We start from the raw sequence: 17,975 nt of genomic DNA on the forward strand, positions 1-17,975 counted from the left end.
TTGGGCGGGGACAGATCTCCAAACTATATCGCGCAGTCACCCAAGATATGTGCAATTCTCCAAAGTGACTTAAGCTAGAATCAAGAAGCCAAATCATATTGACATAGAAGCAGTTCATAATGGTCACATGAGCTTACATTTTTGACTGCTGTATGCCAGAAACTATGCTAAAAACTTTTACATGCATTTTTTTCATTTTTGATTATTGAAACTACAACACGATTTCTGTTTTACAGATGGGAAAACTGAGGTCTAGGGGAAGACAGGGAATTCCTGTTTACTTGGAGTCAGGGGTTCCTATGCTCAGCCCAACTGACACTGGGCCAGATGATTATTTGGAGTGGGGGCTACTCTGTGTGCTGTGGGATATTCACCAGCATCCCTGGCCTCCGCCCAGTAGATGTCAGTAGCGCCCCTCAGCTGTGACAACCAAAAGTGTCACCAGACATTGCCAAATGTCCCTCAGGGAGAAGAATCACCCTTGGGTGAGAAGTCTGCACCTGAGGTTTTCACACCGTGTTCAGGATTCTAGAGGGAAGGTGAGCAGGTAGGCTTTGGCCTTGCCTTCCATACCTTACCTTATCCAAGTACAGAAGTAACTGCAGTGACCATTTAAAAACATTGTATGTCAGGGTCCACATGGGATTTCCCAGGCTGCAAGACTCCCAGCCTTTAAGAAAGCATTGAAAACCACTGTGTAAGATGGTTTGGGATGGGTGCTCCACCTAAGGCATGTGAGATGGCTAAGAGATAAAATAAGAATCACTCAAGATCTATTTCCAATATTTTATTTTTTACTATTCTATATGTATTTTTTAAAAAGTAAATATCCACCATATTTCCTTTCTCCTGACTCTGTCAGTGAGCCCTTTCTTGACTACTGAGTTAAAACCCTCCCTCTTCTTTCCTGGGACACACTGTAGCCCCTTTGTGCTTTCTTCTGCTTAGTAGTGTTCTACTTAATCAGTTTTATTTATTTTATAAATCCCCCTACACACACACACACACACACACACACACACACACACACACTCAGCTCTCAGCTCCATCAAGGATGGAATTTTTGCCTGTCTTGTTCACGGCATCTGAAATGGAATGTGGCACATAGAAGCTGTTGTTGAATAAATGATGCAAACAATTATTTTTAAAAGGTGTCATTTAATTAGAAAAAAAAACCTGTATAAACCAAAGTGAAATGTTTGCAAACCAAAGCACCTCACCAGAAGTATATAATAACTACAAAATAATATTATGCTTGAACCTTGTTTCAAAATCTTTTCCTGGCTTGGTAAAAAGCAATGCTCTCAAAAATATGGCTGGAAAAAAATATACCCTGTTATTTTGAAGTGCTTGTCTAGAAACATTGCCTCCAAAAGTATTGAATAACAAGCTATTTTGAAGATATACATGTGTTAGAAAAATGATCACCTTAATCTGATTAACCACAAGTGTCCTATTTTAGGGGAAGAGCTAGGATTTTTAGAGAGCATAAACTAGGATTGTGTATTATTATTTTTAAAATTCTTAGAAAAAATAGGGCATTGAGTTGGATTTAAGAGTACTTTAAGAATTATTTAGCGAGTCACAGGTAGGAGGGGGCAGATATTCCAACGTATGCACCTTCTGCTGTAACAGACGGAGTTGCAAATCCCTTAGGGCAGGTTTAGCAGCATGAGGAATATCCAGGGTGTTGTGATGAGGAGCAACATTCTTTCTCCTTCTCTCTCTTGCTCTCTCTCTGCTTCTCTCCCTCCTTCCTCTCTGCTTTCCTTTTCAATTGTGTTTTTGTTTCCATGACATGGACATGATGATTGCTTCTTTCAGTATAAGATTCAGATTCCTGAAGGCCGAGCCAGCCAGGGCGTGTTGCGTCTCCTGGTTCAAGATCGAGATTCTCCATTTACATCAGCTTGGAGAGCAAAATTCAACATATTGCATGGCAATGAAGAGGAGCATTTTGACATTTCGACTGACCCTGAGACCAATGAAGGGATATTAAATGTTATCAAGGTAACACCATACTGGTGACATACCAACCAGTTAGTGGCAGATGCTGAGGCCTCTTCTGTAGGATCACTCACAATGAACCAGGGAGCTAACGTCCGTGGATGCTGGGTGCTGAGCCCATTACGTACCACACGTCACCAGGCAAGGAAGGCAGGGTCTCAGTGCCACTTCTGTGTGTGGGCTGAGGACTCCTCCTACCAAAATGATATCAATAATAAAACTTATTTTGATATGACTAAATACTTCACCATTTAATTTTTTGTTGTTGTAGGCAAAATGTAATAGATTTACATAGGCCTTAAAATGATTATTCTTTTTCAGATGTCATTAAAAAATGAAAACATTTTCTTAAACACTAAAAGTTCTTTCTTTTCATCTGAGTTTTCAATGTTTAAGACTTTTAAAGTTTAAAACAAATGGGAGTGCATCTGTGTGGCTCCAAGAGTATGGAGAGCCCCTGGTACTGTGCCTAATGGAGAAGCTGGCCTGGAAGAAAGTATTAATATTACCATCTCATTTACTGATTGGGAAACCAAAGCCCAGAGGGGTTAGGTCCTTTACACAAAGCCACACAGCTTGAGGGGTGGAGTGGAGGATCCCACTGGGGCAGTCTGACCCCAGTGCCTCTAGTCTTCATTGCTCACAACCAGACCTAGAGTGACCAGGGCCTCTAGTGCAGTGCAGGGCAGGTGAGTCACCTGGGGACAAGGCAGACCTGAGTCAGCAGGTCTGGCACAGAGCCCAAGATTCGCCTGCCCATTTGACCAGCTCCCAGGGGATGCTGATGGCCTGCGGACCGTGCTATGAATAGCAAGGCTCTGTAGACGCTGCACCAGATGCCTGGGGTTGAATTTTCAAAATATTCCCAGGCTTTCAATCCTTTTAAGTCAACTGACCACTTTGTACCCTGAATAACTATGATCATTAATATCTATATTTCCCTAAGTTCCCCTGACTTTTTGCTGCATGGTTGTCTCATTAATGTTTCATTAGGCTATGGTTTTTGTTGCATTTTTCATTACCCTCTGAAGGATGGTGGCTCTTTTCAACCAGCAGAGGAGGAGGGAAAAAATAAAAGAGAAAAGAACTCCATAAATGATTTGAAAATGAGCTGTAGACTGTCTTTTGATCATTATCAAAGACAACGTAAATAATAAATGAAGTGCAAAAGCCACAAGCTCTGAGTTTGCAATGATGACTCGGTGCTGGGCTTCCTCTGGCCAGAGGAGCAGCAGGTGCTAATGAAATCCTCTCTCTGGGGTTCCAGCCTTTGGATTATGAGACTCGCCCAGCGCAAAGCCTCATCATTGTCGTGGAGAATGAGGAGAGGCTCTTCTTCTGTGAGAGAGGAAAGCTTCAGCCGCCAAGGAAGGCAGCAGCCAGCGCCACTGTGAGTGTGCAGGTGACAGACGCCAACGACCCACCAGCCTTTCACCCCCAGAGCTTCATTGTCAGTAAAGAGGAGGGCGCCAGGCCTGGGACCCTGTTGGGAACTTTTAATGCCATGGATCCAGACAGCCAGATAAGGTGAGAAGAGAGGGCCAAGAAGGGCGGTTGTTTAAGTGGAAATAGCCACATAACCAAGAGGGCTCCTGTTAGAAAACCAGCTCCTTGGACGTGTTCACGAGGTTGCCTCAGTCTCCGTGACGAAAATATAAGAAGCCACAGTGCATGACCACTGACCTGAGTTAAATGTCGTCTTCTATCCATAGGTTTTTCTGACCCCAGCAGAAGAACTCACTTGTTGGTTTTCCTTTGCATTTTCCATGTGTTCCTTTTGTATTCTTTCCTTTGTGTTAGAATAATCCGTTACATTTTTCTATCTCCCCCCTCTGTACCAGAAGTTATAAACCAGTACCTCTCTTGCTTCTGGGCAAGAAAAGCGAGGGTTTTTTTTGTAAATTGTGGTAAAATATACATAAAATTTACCATTTTATCCATTTGTAAGGGTACGGGTCAGTGGCATTAAGTGCATTCACATCGTTGTGCACCATCACCTCCCTCCATCTCCAGAACTCTTTTCATCTGGCCAAACAGAAACTCTGTCTCCATTAACCACTCATTCCCCCTTCTCCAGCTCCTGGCCTCCACCATTTGACTTTTTGTCTCTCTGAGTTTGATGACTCCAGGTCATCAAAGCAGAATCATACAACATTTGTCTTTAGGTGACTGGCTTATTTCACTTTGCATAATGTCCTCAAAGTTCATGCACGTTTAGCATGTATCAGAATGTCCTTCCTTCTGATGCTGAGTATGCATATGTGGTATTGACACATTTTTGTTTACCCACTCATCCATCGATGGGCACTTGGGTGGCATATGGCCTGAATCTCTTGATGTTCTTGAAGAAGTGGAAGAAATTGGCATTTTTGGGTCTATGTTCCATGAGACCATGATCATGGGGACAGAAAGGGGTCATGAGTCATGCCCCTTCTCTCTCCAGGCTGAGCTCAGCAGTTGGCCCCAGACCCCATTCCACCAGCTTCACTCATTTCTCGTGCTTACTTGGCCTCGGTCCACACTTCAGTGTGAGATTCCTCCCCTTACAGCAACACTTCTCAACTTATCTGTTGGGAATGGCTAGATTTTTTTGAAATTTACAATTCATTATGGAGTGATAAGTTTGCAAAATATAATGAAATTGAATTACTAGAAAAATTTTCATGCACTAGGTGGACACAACAATGCTGACGACTCTAAGGGCTTCTCAACACTTGCTCTTCATTTTTGCAGTTATCTCATGTGAGCAGCCAACCAACAGCTCACAGACCCCTTCTGGTGCACAGTGGTGCACCTTGAGTTAGCAAGGCTCTTAAGAAGTAGCTGTCAAACTATAGTGTGTATCAGTCTCTGGGGGAACTTGTTAAAATGCAGATTGCTGGGCCCCACCCCTACAATTTCTTTTCTTTTTTTTTTTTTCTTTTTTTTGAGATGGAGTCTCTCTCTTTCACCCACGCTGGAGTGCAGTGGCATAATCTTGACTCACTGCAACCTCCACCTCCCAGGTTCTTGTGATTCTCCTGCCTCAGCCTCCTGAGTAGCTGGGACTACAGGCACATGCTGCCACGTCTGGCTAATTTTTGCAATTTTAGTAGAGACGGGGTTTTGCCATGTTGGCCAGGCTGGTTTCCAACCCACCCATAGAATTTGATTGAGAGGTCTGGGGCCAGGACTGAGATTTGCATTTCTAAGAAGCTCCCAAGGGTGCCCATGATGCTGGCTGGGGATCCTTTTAGGCACCACCAACAGGAGCCTTTCCTAATTCATTGCTGTCTTCCTGTCTCTTGAGGATGGTTGGCTCCTACGTAGGTCTCAGGAAATGTTTGGACTGTGCTGAAATCAAGAACTAACAGTCCATCATTTTAGCCTCAATATGGCTTTTTCCAGGAGGCAGGATGAGTGTCTTTTGTGACAGGGTGGAGGCATGATCTGGGTTGGGGGCAGCTTTGGTTTCCTCTAGTTCTGCTTCATCTGCATTAGCTGAGGGAGCTGCCTTTTGGCCTGAGATAATCCACAGAGGAACTCTGAGTTTCTTCCCCTCGTTTGTAAACATTGCAAAATCACAGTGCTTCTAAGGAACTTCTGGAACTTTCCCTAAGAGGTGAAGCAGTGCACAAAAAGCTTCAATCCCTTTAAAAACTGTGACCCACGCAACATGAGAGAGGGATCCTTGCTGACCCTTTGAAAAACATTTGCCCAGAAGATGAAGGAAAAGCATAAGGAGAAACTGCCCCTCTCCGCACCTTTCTGGGACCTGCACTTTTTGTTGTTGTTGTTGTTTGCCTGGGTCCAGGAGGTTCCTGCTGCGGTGCCCTCAGCAGGTAGCTGGGGTGGCAACCTGGCAAGGTTGCAAAGGATGCAATCCAATGGCTGACAGCTCTCAGGAATCCTGGAGGGCTTGGCGTGGCCCACCCCTTACAGTGGTGTCAGGTTCACATAGGTGAGGGGGATGTAGAAGACCACTTTGAGGAATAGGGTTACCCAACTGTGAACTGCCAGGGCTCTGCTGCAAAGGGAACACACCAGGGGTAAAGTCCTAGGTTTCTGTTGCAAGGGCAGGTTGGTTTTTCACACTAAGCTAACATCATCTACAGGCCACTGAAGATGGGTTCCTTTCCAGATTGAAACATCTCCCCAAGGCAGACAAAACTATGTTCAGTCCAACAAGGAGGGGGACGCTTGGTCTTCTGGTGAATGTCAATTCCACAGACCTAGGAGAGTCTTTAGGCTGTCCTCCCTGTGCTTCCATTCCTTTCGTGAATTAAACACTCTCATAGTTTAATTGCTCTTAGAATTTCTCAAATTACTTGTAGTAGAAATAGTGTTTCTATGACATATTTTGTTTTTTTATGCAACTTTTTTATCTTTTAATGTAAGTTTTTAATTTTAAAAATTGCTGTCCATTTTCCTTCTACAAGATATGAACTGGTTCATGACCCAGCAAATTGGGTCAGCGTCGACAAAAACTCCGGAGTGGTCATCACCGTGGAGCCAATTGACCGAGAATCCCCTCATGTAAATAACAGTTTTTATGTAATCATCGTTCACGCTGTTGATGATGGTGAGTGTTTACCCAAAATTGGAAAAATAAAATGCTCATTCTTGCTTCCTGCGGGAAAATAACCCTGGTGAGCGTCTTTCAGCACAGCAGAGAAAAGGATAAAATAAACCTTGTTATCACTCTGCATCCATGCTGGTGATTATTTTTGGTAATAATTCTTGAAATGGTAAACAAGGGACCAATACCATCGAAAGAGGGCAGTATTCATTCAGAAGAGACAATTAAACCAGCAAGGAGGCTGCAATCAAACCCAGCATCTTTTTCATCTGTTCATGAGCTAACTCTTTAGCTCTTTGTCAAAGCCAATGATGTGTGATAAATATTTAGCACAGCTTCCCTGTGCTTGGGATGGCATATGAGCTCGGGTAAATGGGACTGTAAGGGACACATTTGTCATAAACCAGAATGGGTGGTTTTATAAGCCTGTTTCAGCATTTTTCTCTACACTCTCCCAAGGCTGAAACTTTAAACACACCAAAGCAAAGTTGAAGAAATAAAAATGTTCAAATAACTTTAAAATTGTATTTAAGAAAGTCTGTGAACTAAAACCCAAGCTCCAAGTGATATATCACTATACGTTCCATTCTGTAATTAACTAGTGGAATGTTGGCGGGGGGGGGCAATGGAGATATGAAACACGTGTTCCTAATCAGCATTAAGGGAGGAGAGAAAATGGGGCCAGTGTTTCAGGGTTCCGTCATTCTGTTATGGATGATTTTATGATTGGTACTTTTTTTTTCCTTTATTTTTTGCTTTTTGTATTTCAAAAGCTTTTGGGGTACAAGTGGTTTTTGGTTACGTAGATGAATTATGCAGTGGTGAAGTCTAAGATTTTAGTGCACTGGTCACCTGAGTAGAGTACCTTGTATCCAATGTGAGATTTCTTAGCCCTTGGCTCCCTCCTCCCCTGCTTCTGGGTCTCCAGAGTTCATGATATCACTCATGCCTTTGTGTATCCATAGCTTAGCTCCCACTTATAAGTGAGAACATACAGTATTTGATTTTCTATTCCTGAGTTATTCACTTAGAAGAATGGCCTCCAGCTCTATTCAAGTGTCTGCAAAAAAACATGATTTCATTCTTTTTTATGGCTGAGTAGTATTCCATAGTATACATATGCCACATTTTCTTTATCCACTCATTGGTCGATGGGCATTTAGGTTGGCTCCATATATTTGCAGTTATGAAGTGATGATTGCCACTTTTTTGAATTAGAAAAAGTCCTTTTAGATAATTGTAGATTCACTTGCAGTTTTAAGAAATAATCTAGTGGATCCTGAGTATCCTTTGCCAGTTTCCCCCAGGGGCAACACCTTGCAGGACTACAGTGTAACCTTGTAACCAGTACATCAACGCGGAGACGCAGCGCATTTGCCTCCCCTTGGGGACCCCCATGGTGCCCTTCTTTAGTCACACCCATTTTCCTCCACCCCACCCATCCTTGATGCCTGGCACCATTGATTGGCCTTTTGTTTTTTTAATGAAGCCACATTCTACCTTGTTCTACAAATGATTTGAGGTGGTAAGTGCTTCATTAGCTTACCCAAATATTCTGAATGCTCATAAAAGCAGGAAAACAGATCACGTGCATGCCAGGAGAGCTTATGACTTTGAAAGGGAAACAGTTCCAGTATTTCAGGAATATTTTTTTTCTGAGAGACGGAGAGTGCTCATTCTCCAGGGCTGTGTGTGCACGAGATAAACAACTCCTGAAACTTCCTCCCCATACAAGGCTTCCCACCGCAGACTGCTACAGGGACCCTAATGCTCTTCCTGTCTGACATCAATGACAACGTCCCGACTCTCCGGCCACGTTCCCGCTACATGGAGGTCTGTGAGTCTGCTGTGCATGAGCCCCTCCACATCGAGGCAGAGGATCCGGACCTGGAGCCGTTCTCTGACCCATTTACATTTGAATTGGACAATACCTGGGGAAATGCGGAGGACACATGGAAGTTGGGGAGAAATTGGGGTGAGTTTTTGTATTGGTCATGGGCAAAGAGTGGAAAATGCCAGATATCCAATTCAAACAGATTTAGGCAAAAAAGGACTTTATTAGCTTAAAAAACCGGAGAGGTCTGTGTTCTGGCAGAGCTGGCTCTAGGTGCTCAAAAGATGTCCCTGGATATCCTTCCCACACATGGTCTGCCTTTCTCTAGGTTCCTTCTTTTTTAGGAAACTCTCCTCATCAGGGGGTAGGAGGCTGCTGAGAGTCCCTGAGACATATTCTTGCATCTGGCAAGAAGGGTGTTTCCAGGGAAGCTCCAGGATTGACGTCACTGTTTGGCCTGGGTCAGCTGCCCTGTCAATCACTGTGGGTGGGACTTGGGAGGGCGGATGTGCTGATTGGCTGGTTCCCAGCCCACACCTGGACCTTGTTGGGATCTGGGCTCACCCTCTCCTGATTCATACTGAGAATTCAGGAAGTGTGGGCTTCCCTAAGGAAACACTGGGGCACTGTTACCAGAAGATGAACATGCTGAGCAGGTTAAAAGCAACTGGCATCCACTGTCAACACTCTCCTCTGTGCCTCTAGCCGTGGCGTCTGTAGACTGTGGCACGGTTTCAGCTGAAACTGTGTGCTCAAGTTTGTAGTTCTCAGACCTGGAGTGTGTGGTAAAGCACTTCGCCTTGCCCAAAGAGAGGTCTGGTCTTTGTCCTTGGGGTCTGGGTGATCTCTATTGGGGTATCATGTCTGACACCAGTGTCTCTTTACCTGGGGTGTCTTGGGCTGAGCCGGATAGGGGCAATGTGATTTACACTGGGGACTTCTGGTCACATAGTATCAGTCTATTACCAGAGAGGCTGGAGACTGAGGCCGCCCACCTGGGAGGCCCACCAGCTTGCCTGACCAAGCCCCAGGAGGACACTGGAGCCTGAGGCTCAGGTGAACATCCCTGACTGCAACATCCCATGTGTGCTGTCCCTCATCGACGCTGACCTGGCTTCTCAGGAGAGGATGATGAGAAGCTCTGCTACTGGTGCTTTTCTGGACTCTGCCCTAGGTGCCTCTTTCCTTGTGTGATTTACATCTGTATCTTTTCCCTGTAAAAAACGGCACCATCACTGTAACAACTTTCAGTGTGTTCTGTGAGTCTTTCTAGAGAATTGTTGAACCTGAGGGTGGTCTTAGGAATCCGTGAACTTGCAGTTGGTGTCAGAAGTGAGGGTACCCTTGAGGACCCCTCCCTCTAACTCTGCAGTTGGCTTACTTTCATACAGAGCTTGGCCCGTGCAGGGCGTTCAGTGAGCGTGTGTTGATCAGATGAGCAGATGAGTGAGTCAATGCATGCCATGTTCTTTTTCCCTTTGCAGGTCAATCAGTTGAACTTTTAACCTTGAGAAGCCTGCCACGTGGTAATTACTTGGTGCCACTCTTCATTGGAGACAAACAGGGACTTTCCCAGAAGCAAACTGTCCATGTAAGGATCTGCCCCTGTGCCAGTGGGCTCACGTGTGTGGAGCATGCAGATGCAGAAGTGGGGCTTCTTGTGGGGGCCCTGTTCCCTGTCTGTGCAGCGTTTGTGGCTCTGGCAGGTCAGTGGTCTGTAGGGGTGTCCTGGGACTGTGGCTCCTCTCCCCAGGCAATAGGCCAGGGGTAAGGGGCTTGCTGGGGTAGGGGACAGCGGTGGCAGGATTGGTGGAATGGCTTTGAGAATGACTTCTGGGTGTACTCAGGCTCCTAGATGCAGATCAGAGGTTGCCAAGCTGGCCAGGCAAGATCCCTGGCCAGCAAAAGCAGCTTCTACTCACAATGGAATCCACTGGTAAATATAGTCAAGGAGTGGCCCTTTGTTTGTAATAACCATGGAGACAGCAATGTACAGATATTCAGGCTCCTGGACCTGGCAAGGCTAATAAGAAAGCAGCTTTTCCAAGAAATAATACAATATTACTGGCCAGATAGTATTATTGATTAATTCAACAAACAGTTATGTAGCATTTACTTGTACCCTGGAACGGTGCTGAACTTTATAGCTACACAGATGACTAAGACGCAATTTGGCCTTGCCAGTTCATGACTGAGTTATACATGAACAGAACAAGATCCTCACGAAACCTCTGATATGGGTGAGCTTGTCTAATCTGTTTTTCCCCTTTGTTTTATAACAGTGGCTCTGCTTTTTCTGTTGCGATGCTATTTTGTGCTTGAACCTAAGAGGCATGGATGCTCTGTATCCAATGATGAAGGCCACCAAACACTGGTCATGTATAATGCGGAGAGCAAAGCTACTTCAGCCCAGGTAGTGGAATGTCATGCTTTGTGTCTTATGGCAAGGAATTCACTAATACACAGACATACAGCATGTATTTTTTCACCCATTGTGCCACCTCTTAATTCTTCACTCTTACCCGTGTTTCAGTAGCAAGTGGGAAAAAATTCTTGCAAATACTATCTAACTCAGATAAATGAATTTATTCTTTTAGATCAATGGTTCTCAACCATGAGCAATTTTGCCCCATAGGAGATATTCATCAATGCCTGGAGACAGTTTTGATGGTCACAGTTAGGAGTGCTACTGGCATCTAGTGGGTTGAGGTCAGAGATGCTGCTAAACAGCCTACAACACACAAGACAGCCTCTACCACAGAGAATTATCTGCCCCAGTTTCCTAAGTGCTGAGTTTGAGAAACTGTGCTTAGGGAAATAGTGATTTTTATTAAGTAGATGTTCCCTAAATGGGATTGTGTTAGGCTCACTAGTTAAATGAGTCTGAGCTGGCTTCTTGGCCATGGCTTTCAGTAGATCATGGCAGAACCTGCTCTTCTACCATTGTCTGGCAGAGGCCAACCAGAAAGCTCACTGCCCTTGGAGGTACAAGGCCTAGGCTCTGTTTCTGCCTTTGCATCTCATTAGCTTCATCATTTAACCCTACATCCTCATCTGTGAACTGGGATGATAAAGTCAAATTCTTAGATAGGTTGTGGATCAAAGAGGATGCCTATGAAGGCACCTAACACAAGGCAGAGCCATATAAAGTAATTGGCCAATGGCCACTGGTTTTTCAAACTGGCTGCTTCTGAAATGGGCCCTACATTATCTTAGTCATCCTTGCAGCAACCCTGGGCTGGGGTTAGACAGACAAAGAGATGAAAGCATTGTGAGCTCTCCTGTTTGTCTTCATCTAGAATTAAGTGGTTGATTTAGAAAATGAACGCAAAAGAAATGTCAAAAGGAAACACACACAGAGGATTCGGTCACCCCATCTTACACCTCCACCAATGTTTTTTTCCTGGAAGGGAGAGACTTATTGAATGAAGTCAGACATTTAGGGAAAAGATATTCCAATGAACTTGATATGATGCTCATGTAATTAGAGAGTTTCTCAAAAATATTTGATTGAAGAAGCTGGTGCTCGCCCAAGGCTCCCAGGGTTCTTTGCATTTTGTCTTCCCTGCGGCATGAAGGAGGGAAGGGAGCAGCCACTTAGGCTCCTCTGGCAGGTATGTGCCTGTGCACCCTCCTGTGAGCCCTTCCTGGGTGGGGAAACAGGAGCAAGGTCCAAACTCTCCAGATTGTGAAGTCCCCTGGAAGGAATCTCCGCATCCCAAATGTGAGAGCAGCAGTAAACTTGATTTGTTGTGTAATTTTAAGAAGAAAACCATCTGGACAAACAGCAGTCTTTGTGTAACAGTAGAATTTCTTGCCTTGGACAGTTCCAGTGGCTCAGAGGCTCAACCATGAAGGGAAACAGAAATGGTTCCCAGTCCCAGGAGCTGTGCCTCAGTCTCCTCCTTGGAGGGAGAGAGTGAAAGCTGCTGAGCTTGGAGGAGACTGGCAGGAATGTCACACTCCCTGAGCACTGGTTCAGGTTGTAGCTGAGGTGGAATAGACAGTGGAGATGCCCTGGTTACCCTTCTTTCCCAGCAGCTTTGTGATTGTCTCTTGGAAAAGAGGAAGCAGCTATGGAAGCAGTGTGGGTGGAAAGGAACCTTGGCCCTTGTGATGCTAAGACCAGGAGGGTTGGAGGGGGCTTAATGACATGGTGGCACTGGTCAAAGACCAGCTATGCCAGCGGGACAAGAGAACCTCCTGCTGGGCAAGGGGCTCTGTTCTCTTCTTGTACCAACAAATCTTTCTCTTGTTTCCCATTCACAGCTAAAGGCACATCTCCATTCCTGCTTCAGTATCTTAGGGCTCTGAGAAGTGGAATTCAACAGACCTGGGTGTAGATTCCAAATCTGTGATTGATCAGTTACATAATCTAACTGAATCTGACTTTCATATATAAAGTGAGCTTGATAGTCTTCTGTCTCTTAAGTTTTTTGGACTCTAATCAAATAACACATGTAAAATTTTCAGCACTAAGAGTCATGCAATAAAGGGTGGCTGCCAATATTAGCATTATTAGCAGAAATTACTGATTATATCTCTGTAACCTTGGTAAATAAGGCCATCTCTAGGTGCACTTATCCCTCTGTCCATCTTACATGAATATACCAGCCTACCTTGCACATCCACTCACCAGGAACATTCTGTGCTCTTGGGAAAACTCCATGCAAGATATCGTCACTAGCTGCACACATGTTGTCACATTCTACTACTAAACTATAGGGATGCCATCTGATGGTGATGATCTACAGAAATGCATAGATGCCTTCCCTGCATGTGGGGAAGCTAATGAGCCCTTGGCCAACAGAAATCCAGCACCCATCAACCTGAGTCCCTCAGTGAACATATATGTTGGGTGATAAATGAATGGGACAATGCACAGAATACCATGCAATGCTGGTGACCCCAAGAGCCATCACCATGAGCCCTAGAAAAAGACAAGCTTTTCAGTTCTGAGAGCTCCTGAAATGAGCCTTTTACCATCAGTTTACATGGAACCCTGAACCATGAGAAGCTCAACCTCCCAGCGAGCAATTACAAAAGGCAAACAGAAATAACATTCTTTTCCCACATAAGTCATCCAGATTTACAGGAGAGGTGTATTTTTTACAGTCTGGACTTCTTCTGTGATGGCATAGATACAATGTGTTTTGGAGAAAATGTCATTCCTTTCCTTCTGTTTTTATTTCTGCTATCTGTGATTTCAGCCTTTGTCATATTTCTTTCTCTGTGTTCTACAGACATGGTCAGATGTTGAAGGCCAGAGGCCGGCTCTGCTCATCTGCACAGCTGCAGCAGGACCCACGCAGGGAGTTAAGGTAACATGCCCCTTACTTGCTTCTGGATTTCAGAGAAGTGACTTGCCTGGTGGTTTCCCTGACAAGGAACACCTGGGATGCTCCTCCCAGTGCCACATCCAGGGAGGTTCTTCTTCAAGTCAGCAACCCCAGCCCCTACTTGCAAAGCCCCATGGTTCCCTTAGCCTAAAACACCCTTGCCTTTCAGTGGCCAAGTTCTTTCATCTTTGCTGCGGTGTCAGATGACCCTGTGCTTCCAAATAGCACTGTGTCCAGTGCCATATGGTGATTTTTTGCCATATGCATATGGCACTTGGACTAGTGTATTTCTTAAGACACTTTTTTCTTAAAATGGGCTTGTATCCACATTAAGTACATTTATTTAAGTAGGAAATTTTATATTTCAACTGTAAATGAAAACAGTTTTACTTGTATAAAGAGCAGGCAAGTGTGAAGATAGCCATGAAAGCAGTAGGGCACAATGACTGGGTGGACGATGGCACTGCCAAAGGCCCGGGGCCCCTCTGCAAGGAAGGCAGAGCGTGGAAGCCAGGCTAGCACCAGAGTGACACTTCCTCCTGGATGTCATTAGGGTGTGGAAACAGAATTAGAAAGGGAATAATTTTCTCACCGTGCAAATCAGTGTTATTTAAAATTGTTTCCCAAGTAGCTAAATCTTCCATTCTATAACTAGTAGGTGTCCCCTACTTTGAAAACAAAGTTGACCCAGGATTGCCATAAATGAGCATGTGCCTGGCCAGGGCAGTGAGCAGGGCTGGGTCCGCTGTGCATTCTGACCACTAATCTGTGCTCCTGGGGGAAGGGCTGCCCTTTTCTAATTCCTACAAACTTGCCTCCTGGGCTGGCGAGAGCCTTCTCTTTCCTTCCTCTGAGCCAGTCTGCAAACTTCTAGAGGTCTAGGTGTTGCCCTGAGGGGCACACTATGCACTTTGCATGCCTCATCTCATTGAATTTTCACCAGAACCCATAGGGGCGTGTGTGTGGTGGGGGCAATCTTGCTTCCCTATTTTACAGGGGAGGGAACCAAAGCCTCCACCTTCTAGGTTTTGGTGTATCTCTGGGTTCCCTTCAGTGTCCTGCAAATATTGTAGTAAGTACATCTCTGGTGACTGCTTAAATAAACTGCCATTCACACACTTTCTCTAAGTGAAGCCGTCACTTATGATTTATGGGGTAACCTGATACTTTAAAATCTGCTGAATAGTGTGAAATAGCGTCAATGAGACCATTGTCAAGGTCCATTGCCTGCTTTATTTTCTTTGAAATATAACTTCATTATTGAAGGGTCACTATTAAAATAACAGAAACCCAAGGCAGAAAATGCCCACAATCCCATCCCTGAATCTAAACAGTTTCACCTGTGAGTGTCACCTTCTAGATGTCATCTGCGTGTCCATGCAGTTTTCAGGTGTCTGTGTCATGGCAAGAACATTAGCGTCTTCATGTTCAAACCTCCTCCTGCCATGCGGTTCCATTGTGCCTGCCCTTTTATCCCTGCATTCCCTGCCTCTCTTCATTTTCCTTTTCCCCCCACCGCGCCCTCCCTCTCATCGTGTTAATTTGTGTTTGCCTATGAATATATGAGCAAGGGGAAGTGGTGAGAGGTCACGCATGCCCACTTTGTTTCCAGCTGGAGAGAAATCCATTCTCTTTTGAGTAAATCAGCATTTTCCCTCTTGGATCTCGAGGAAGTGCCTCTATCTGCAGCAAGTAGGTCAGCCCAAGCACGCTGTGCTCTGGGGAGCTGGGTGAATTCCAGAAGGTTGCTCCCTGCTACGGCCATCTCACTAGTGACTAACAGTTGGTCCCCCTGAGAGAAGGCCGTTGTAGAAGATTCGGTGATACTGTCAGAAAAAGGCACATAGTCAATGAAAATCTGAGAAGCTGGGCTTTTTCCACCCAACTCTATTTCCATCTATAGAACTAGGTATTATTATTGGTGATGGCTGCTGTGTTTAGAGTTGTTTGATAATCCTGATCAAATATGACACTTTTTAGAACATCCACAAATAGATACATTTTCTCATGTCCTTCTAAGGGCACCAGAGATCATCTATAAAGTTAAAAGCACAGCACTTTGGCCCTGACTAAATTCCAGCCCAGTGACTGCATGCTTCCAGCGAAAGGGAGGCCTGACTTCCCATCTGTGTTGTGTCTTCTTGTACTCTACATACAAATTCCAGGACGATTGCTTTGTGAAATGACTTTTTCTGAAATAATTTTAGACTAACTAGAAGTTGCAAAAATAGTTTGGAGAGTTCTTGGGGGTCCCCCAAATATACCATCTCATGTAACCCTACTCCATGATCAAATCAGAAAATGGGCTTTGGCACAGCACTGTGAGTACAGTTCTCAGTCACAGACCTTATTTGGGCCTCACCAGTTTAACTGGCCATTATTTAACCAAAATGTACTTTTCTGATATAGAATTAAAAGAGGTATTCAGGGTCTACAGAGCCGTAGAATCACATCCAATTTTTATGAGGGAAAGCTTCTAAAATACATTCAAGATCTCTGTAATTTCATATCTTTGCACAGGCAGTATCTGAGCAAAGATGAAAACATGATGTTCTTCTTTGCACAAAGATGATGCCACAAATCCATCACTGAAGGGCTCCCGCATTGATGAATGTTGGGTTCCATGTCCGTGCAGCTGATCCTTCTGGTCCTGTTCGGGCCAGCTGCATGGACATGGAACCCACACCATGGCACAGGGCCTCCCACTCTAAAGAACCCCTGCTTGGTTTAATATTCTACTGTCACCATCTTGAAATTCTTAATGTTTGAACAAAGGGCCCCCAACTTTCATCTTGCACTGAGCCCTGAGAGTTGTGCCACTAGGCCTGGGTCCTAGGAGTGGATGTGTGTCATTTGTTTGTATTCAGGGCATGGCCATGGCACAAAGGAAATCTTACTGGGTGTTAATGGACCCAAGATAGAGCTTGCAAATCTAATATTCTCATGTTCCTTCTTCACAAAGCAACTGTGAAACTTGTTCATGAATTTCTGCTATGAATATCTACACTCTTTAGGATTACTATACCTTTAGTACAAAAATGAAAGGCAATATGACTGCAAGAATTTCTAGTTATGTATTTGCATCCTTTGATAATTTATTTGAAATCAGTAAATATTTCATCTTTCTTTAAGGGTTATGGCAAGCCCTTTGAGCCAAGAGGTGTGAAAAACATACACTCTACTCCTGTAAGTACAGATGTAGGTGTTACCGTGAACAAATTTACCTTATTGTTCTGCCTAAAAGCTGTGCAAATCCCTGAAAATTGGAAATTTGGAAGGAAAGAGGTGATAAAAAAAAATATGCCCAACATCCAAGCAAACTGAAGGAGAAGCGAATGTGAAGAGAGGTTGGAAGTAGTTAAGGCACATTTATCCCGTGACTCGAGGGCATAAGAGCTTTTCAGTCCCTGGCAAATTTCTTTTGCTGTTGAGTTGCTAAGACCTCAGTCATAGGCTGAGTTTTCTGCTGTGCTTTGTCACAGACCTATAGAAATTTTGAGCTAAGGGGGTCTTAGACATCATCTAGTCAATTTTTTTTTCTAAATATGTTTTGCAGCAGAATTCTTCTTTTCAAATGAGATCCTACAAATAACTCCATTGTAAATAAAACATCTAAGTACTAATTTTGTATGCACTGACATTAATGACATATACCTATTACCAAAATAGCCAATAAAAATAATGATTCTGATGTAAACAGAAGGAAGTTGAATGTTGTGGATATAGTTTGCAAAATTATGTTAACTTAACACCTAATTCATTGCCTCGCATTATTATAAACTGGTTTTTAAAGTATCAAGAAAATTTTGATATATACCAACAAGCAGTTTCAAATCTTAATGGTTTTTGAATAGCTCAGTTTACAATGTTAGGGTTCTCTTTGATTAATGAAACATGGGACCAAAAGCTTCATTTGAGTTGCATAAAAGCTAATTAACATGGCATCCCAAATTTACATGTTGGTGTGGGAGACTAAAAAAGATGTAAACCACTTTCTGTTATATTATAAAAATAATATTCAATATTGTTATTGAAATAATTTGTAAATAATGAAAATAAATTTCAAATACTCTAGCTGAAGTATCTTTGAGGAGTCGTAGGCCCTGGGGATAGAGTTAAACCAGTGGCTAAGTCCACAGAAGCCCAGAGAGGAGAGATAGTGCTCTCTCAGCCACAGTGCAGCCATACATAGTGTGGGGTTAGGACCTGAAGCTGGCTTGAGGCAAAATCACCCCAA

At 44.0% G+C, this 17,975-nt stretch overlaps 1 protein-coding gene across 1 annotated transcript in view; it reads left to right on the forward strand.

Annotated features, from left to right (window-relative positions):
- Nucleotides 1-17,975, forward strand: part of CDH26 (cadherin 26) — a 71,650-nt gene that overhangs the window by 43,142 nt on the left and 10,533 nt on the right. Inside the window, exons 11-18 of the mRNA XM_055104697.2 lie at nucleotides 1,825-2,010; nucleotides 3,275-3,534; nucleotides 6,426-6,568; nucleotides 8,301-8,540; nucleotides 9,884-10,105; nucleotides 10,682-10,812; nucleotides 13,643-13,720; nucleotides 16,871-16,924. Coding sequence (XP_054960672.1) covers nucleotides 1,825-2,010; nucleotides 3,275-3,534; nucleotides 6,426-6,568; nucleotides 8,301-8,540; nucleotides 9,884-10,105; nucleotides 10,682-10,812; nucleotides 13,643-13,720; nucleotides 16,871-16,924 — 1,314 coding nt within the window. The remainder of the gene's footprint in view (nucleotides 1-1,824; nucleotides 2,011-3,274; nucleotides 3,535-6,425; nucleotides 6,569-8,300; nucleotides 8,541-9,883; nucleotides 10,106-10,681; nucleotides 10,813-13,642; nucleotides 13,721-16,870; nucleotides 16,925-17,975) is intronic.

The sequence above is a fragment of the Pan paniscus genome, chromosome 21 (genome assembly GCF_029289425.2).
Source record: "Pan paniscus chromosome 21, NHGRI_mPanPan1-v2.0_pri, whole genome shotgun sequence".
Classification (NCBI taxonomy): Eukaryota; Metazoa; Chordata; class Mammalia; order Primates; family Hominidae; genus Pan; species Pan paniscus.